We start from the raw sequence: 6,000 nt of genomic DNA, 5'->3' as shown, positions 1-6,000 counted from the left end.
ATACTTTGTGCATATGTACTTAACGATCAAGTGAAGCCAAAATACTTAAAATGGTTAAAAATGTGAAGTTCTCAAATGCTTTATGGCGTTCTTCCTTCCCTGCCCCTCCCACGCAACTTAGATCCCTTCTGTAAAGCAAATTTTGCTTTCATTTAGGGATGAAAGACCTAAGTGGATGGTATAGGTCAGAACACTGGTTTATTATCCTGCCGTCAGCTGATACTATTGTCACAATACAAGGGCATTCCTATTGCTGCTGAAAAGGGTCTGAGCCTGAGTGGTGCTGAGGACCCCCATTCAAGTCTGAAAATAGAGCAGCTTCTTTTTTTCTATGTACCTCAAAATGTTCTTTCTAAAATGTGAAAGTTTGGTTGAAATTGTTAATCTCTAAAAAATAAAACTGAAGGACGCCTTTCTGATATGCACACAGTAAACAAAAGCGTTGTACTTTTTGTGAGAATGGGATTTTGCTCCTTCAGTCTGAGATGATTGGTTTTCTAATAGCAGGTAGCTTATACAAGCCTTCTGAAAAGGATTGCTTGTCCTGTTGCAGCTATTGTGGATTACTGTTTATCACATAATCAACCGTTTGTATGACATTTGCATGGTATAAGTTGTTACGGACTTCTGCTTTCTAAGTTTTTTAATAGGAAGAAAGCATTTCCCATATGTTTCTCAAACTATGTGTCTATATAATACCTTGGATTAATATTAGATGATTGAAAGTGTAACGCCCAAAATGTCAATCTTTCACCTTAGCCAGAGGTGTAGTTTACAAAACAATGGGTTATTTAGTATTTTTTGCATAACTGATTCTGTGATCTGGTGTATGCATCCCTTAAAGATGAGTTTTCTGCTTATTTTTGTATCTCTTAAGTGAGTAAAACAGTTACATCCCTGCTTCACTCTAAAATGTGTTTCACAGTGCAAACACATCATAAGGAGTTTTGAGCCAGTCTGAACAAGCGCTGTTTGCTTTGTTGATGGGCTTTTTTTAGGTCTCGTATTGAAATATTACTACTCTGTTATTTCTGGTATGTGGCTGTATACACATACATTATCTATACTTCCACTTACCTTTAGTAGTATTTATTTGTACTGTAATGTAAGTACTACTATTGATGGGTGTTAGGTGAGTATTTCTTACATAGCAGAAAGACTTTTGTCTTACATCTTTACAAGGAATTTTCTTTCATTTACCTGTATACTAGAACCCGTAAAGGAGCTGATGGAGTTGAGTGCTTTCCTCCTTGGTGTCCTTTGACAAATCCGAGTCTTTTTGCCTTCTCTGCTCCCAGAACTCTCCTCAATTTCAGTTATATAGAAAGGGAAGGAAATATATAGTGACTTTTGCACCAATACCTCTTGTTTGTATGGTTCTAAGTGATTTAATCATACGTATCTGTATTCCCCTTAAAAACATTCATGTATAGTGGGAACACTGAAGGAGCAAGGGCTGTAAAGCTGTAGTTTGGTTCAGAAGAGACATTCTTCAGATTCTTGTATTTCCTGTAGTTCTATCTACTGAATAAACTGAACAGTTTAGAAAGGTGGAACACTTCAGATTTAGGCTGTATTAAAAAAAAAAAAAAAAAAAAGGCATAAAAAATAGAATTCAAATGCTGTTCTCTGTCTTTGGTTCAGCCTTTGCCAGCAGGAGTCCTAAACTAAAAGATGCAGCAGCATTTTCCTAAGTACTTTGTCAGTGTGGTTGATTTTGGTGTAACTTTTTTTTTTTTGGCTAAAAGTTTATTAGGCAAAGCTGTAGTATTGCCTATTGCTATTCTAGAAAGCTTAGAGCATTGGCTATTCTCAGATTGTCAGGCATCCAAGTAACCAAAGCTCCTTACCTTTGAAAACTAGATGTCAGGCCCAGTCAGACTAATAATGCCATCTGTCTGAGGCATCTGGATATTAACCCTCTTAGTCTGATGCATACAGTGTCGTTCCTGAATGCTTTCACAAATGGAAAATATACAGATTTGGAAAGAACAGCTTTTCCTCAAAAAAAAAAAAAAAAAAGAACTGTACTATGTAGAGCTATGTGTAATTTTGATACATACTACTTTCATTAAACTGCTATAAATATATTTTCATGTGTAATGCGGTAAGGAATCAATGCCACTTTAGCAAGGGATTAAGTTTCTGGCTAGAAATGTGTCAAGATGCACATTTCCTCTCTACCATCAAAGTACAAATCACTGATGAACATTGCAGAAAAATTCCTTAGACGCAGAATGAGAGCTGACAAATCTGAAAATACTTCAGTTGTTCAAATACTACTTTATACTGTGGAATTGCCAATAGTTCGTCCCACAGAAGCCCCGTTCTCGCTGGGAATACTGTTTTGAATTTGAAAGGCATGTGAAGTTACACATTAGAAAATGTGCTGATAGTCTGCAATCTAGTCAATATAGAAAATGAGTATCATCTCAGTCTCTTCAGTTATTTCTATAACTTTTGTTGCTTTCTCTGGTTTTACAATGGATTTTTATTTTGTAAGAAATTTTGCTTTCCACAATATCCTGGAGGGAAGGAAGCATGAGTCTAGTCACTGCAGGCGCTGATTGGGAAGAAGAAAGATCAGGAGTTTGGCCCCTATTCCCAGCATAGACTTGGATTAAAGCAATGATGGATAAAATGCGCGAGTAGTGCTTGGGACTGGAGGTTCATGCTCTTTTTACTTGTTCTCTGTGGATCAATAATCTTGTTTTCTTTACTGCATACTAACACAGCTTCAGTGGAGAGCCTCCCTCTCCCAACCACACACCCTGATGAATGCATTACAACAGGGGCAGGGCATGGCCCTGGGGGGAGGCGGTGCTTACCTACATGTGTAAAAGCACGGCGCTGTCAGCTGTGTTTTGAAATAGTTTACTCCTATTTCATCTTCCAGGTTCTCTGCCTCCTCAAAAGGGATGTCCTCTGGTTTCGGGCTCACCGAATGCTCCCTGGCTGGGTTGCAGTCTTGTGAAAGATTTATGATGCTAAATTCCCACTTCTCTCTGTGTGATTATCTAGTACCTTTTCAGGTTTTAGTAATCTTTTAAGTTTACTGCGTAACAGATTTGTCCAAAGTCCTTCACTGTGTGATTTCATTTGGGCTTGTTTAATTGTTTTCTTTCTACCACTGCTGGAATAATAATACTGGAGAGAACTCCTTTGAGTCCTGTCTGACTGAAAGCTCAGGACTTCTCCCCCTAAGATGACTGGTGAACTGCAGGATGGTTGTGGCTGTAATTGCTAATGCCTCTTGCATAGGATATTTAGTAAAGTGCATCTGCAAGAAAAGTCATGTTGGCTTTCTACTGTTATTTTTAGAGATGTATCCTCCTGAAAAAGAGAGATCCCCAGGTACACAAGGGAAGGTTTCAAGCCTTTGCTATAAGTAACCTGGTGTGAATTGACAAGTCCTTTTCCCTTTATGCCTACTTGTCCATTATTTTCTGCAATTTTAAATGTAGGCAAATTATTTTTTCTGTAATCATATAATTTAGAAGTTGTTGTTGGAGTTTTCTTTTCCTCATCCAGTCCCAGCTAGAATCTGGGCTTCTGCTCTGTGGTATCAATGTTACTTTCAAAGCCTCTTTGAGGCATGAGTTGGTGATGAGTCAGCACTATGTATGTTTTGGAAATGCTATGTTGAGTTTATGTGTAGCTGGTGGCAATGGGGAGCTCTTGTTTTCTGTGTACTGGGGAGTCAGCTGAGAAGGAGTTGAGAAACAACTGCCTTTGGAAGGGAAACTGGGAAGGAAGAGCAGGGCTTGGTTTATTGCTGGTGCTGCTCTAGGCTGAAAGTGTTGCAATGAGCTGGTGCCACACGCTCTCTATTGCCCTCTCAAAGCGTGTTTTCTTTCTCCCTCACAGGGTTCACTTCTGTGTGGAGAGAGAGGATGGGAAAGCTGAGCCCTGAAAAGCACACCACAAAAGTCCAGTAAGTGAACAGAAACCTGAGCTGAGCCCCTGACATACAGTTCCCACTCTGAATATGCTATGGAGATTGAGCAGAAAAAGGTTTTTGCCATGAAAATAGCAAGCAGGATAATGAAGGATAGTCCATTATCTGTGAGGAAGACATGCTGCATGAGGCAGCTTTCTCTGTTCAGGTAAAATAATGTGCCTGCAGAAACAATCTTGCCTAAATTTTTGTGTGTGGCAGCTGTGTGATTTACTCATTCGTGTTAATGTTGCAGCATGTTGTGTTACAATACTAGGGTGGTGGATTGTTTCTTGGCTTTTGCAAAGAACAAAAAATGTTTTAAAAAATTTCAAGGAGTGAGGCTATGAGTGTACAGGGAGTAATAGTAAAGATACTTGGGTTGGGGTAGCAAGATCCTGAATGAGAGTAGCTTAGTTTATATTGGTCTCTCAGAGTTACAGTATACAAATATTAATTAAGCCATACAACATATTAATGAAGCATGTGAGTAATTTCCCCTTATTACAGAAGGTAGTAGTGGAAACATTAAGGGATATATTATAAAGACGAAGAATCAGATTGAAATTATATGCTAACACTTCAGCAAAAATTTTGGGGAAAAAAAATCCCACATTTTGGACTTTAGCCTAAACTTCTCAAGTCCATGTGTTCAGCCTGTAGCAAAAATTGTACACTTCAGTGAGTACGGAAATGGGAGTCAAAACTAAGGACTCATGAGGCAGAGGCACTTGATAGTGTTTGGATATCTGAAAATTGGCCTTTGCCTTTGTTCCAGTGCCCACAATAGTTGTTTTTACAGCTTTCTTCCTGAATGTTAATTTTTCCTTCTGAGCGGTCAATCCTAAACCGTAAAATCTATCTGAAAATCTTCCAGCAAGTTTCTGATAAATACGTAATATGACTACAGGGCAGGAAGTCTGTGCTTCTGACACAGCTGACTGCGGGTGACATCCATTGCTTGTGCTACAGGAAAGAGTAAGGGGAGGAGCAGGAAGAACATTTGCAGCTGATCTGTTACTGCTCTGTAGGGTGAGCAATAGAATGGCTGAATCCCAGAAATCACAGCCTGGGGGGTTAGGTGGCCAGAGGTTGTTATTCTAAAGGTGGTAACCTTATGGTGAAACTACTGGAGTAAAAGCACTACTTTTTTTTAAGAAATGTGATTTATGTTAAAAATCAAAGGAAAACACATTTCATAAACCCCAGTTTTGCTGGCCTGTGGCAGACAGGAGTGTGAAAATGGGACATCTACCAGCAGAGGGCAACAGCCCCAGAGGCAGGTGACGTGCAGCATCTCTGACTGGGGAGCAGGGTCCTGGGGGGAAAAGGGGGGTGGATACTCCATCCTTTTCTCCTCTACAAATTATGTCCTTCAGGAAACAGTGCTTCAGTTGGAGTCCCTTAAGCTGCCCAAACATCAGTCAGTGATTCCAGCTCTGGAAAGGTCCCTACCTAGAAGGTCTCCCGGAGTTTCCTTTTGAGCCTTGTGGTAACTTGGATCCCTGTGAGTTGCTGTTGTAGCTGAACTTTAGCTGATGTTTTGGTTGTATGTGAAAGCAATGTGGCATGCTCTAAATTCCAGCAGATTTGGGGTTCTTACAGTTCACCTTGCTGAGGCAGGAAGGGCTTTTTTCCACCTTGGTGCAGTTTGCTTTCTTTTGTTTTTTTGGGAGGAGGGTTCTTTCTGGCTTCTTCTGAAGCCATGGAGGTTGACAGGGTGTTGTCCAAGTGTGTTGGTGCTCTTCACAGAATTGAATTCTCGGAAGTACTCAATGTGCTTTACTTACAACCTCAGGGTTAAACCAGCTGCCAGACTTTGGGCTAGGAGAGAGTTTTGGATCAGGTTGGCAGGGATTATTTTTATTCCCTCCCTTCCTGGCATTTTTGATGAAGAAATTCCTTGCTGTCGTAGGGACACTGGCAGTGCTGTGATCTCTCCTCTACCTATAGCTTGTCAGAGTTGGGGAGTTTGGTCTTCCACTGTAGATTGAAGGTTGTTGCAGGAATCCGGAAAGGTTTTGGTGGGCCAAGGGATGGTGGTACTGGCTGGAACAGGCATT

At 40.3% G+C, this 6,000-nt stretch overlaps 1 protein-coding gene across 2 annotated transcripts in view; it reads left to right on the top strand.

The window, feature by feature from the left end:
- Positions 1-3,873: 3,873 nt before the first annotated feature.
- Positions 3,874-6,000, top strand: part of KLHL3 (kelch like family member 3) — a 51,292-nt gene continuing 49,165 nt past the window's right edge. The window contains exon 1 of one of the 2 annotated variants that reach the window (XM_033006111.2): positions 3,874-3,934. In XM_033006111.2, the coding sequence (XP_032862002.2) occupies positions 3,894-3,934 (41 nt within the window). In that variant the 5' untranslated portion in view covers positions 3,874-3,893. The other variant, XM_042790183.1, reaches the window with a different exon arrangement.

The sequence above is a fragment of the Tyto alba genome, unplaced genomic scaffold (genome assembly GCF_018691265.1).
Source record: "Tyto alba isolate M040663 unplaced genomic scaffold, T.alba_DEE_v4.0 Super-Scaffold_17, whole genome shotgun sequence".
In the NCBI taxonomy this organism is placed as follows: domain Eukaryota; kingdom Metazoa; phylum Chordata; class Aves; order Strigiformes; family Tytonidae; genus Tyto; species Tyto alba.
Note: the sequence above shows the minus strand (reverse complement) of the source record. Positions and strands in the feature narration are given on the sequence as shown.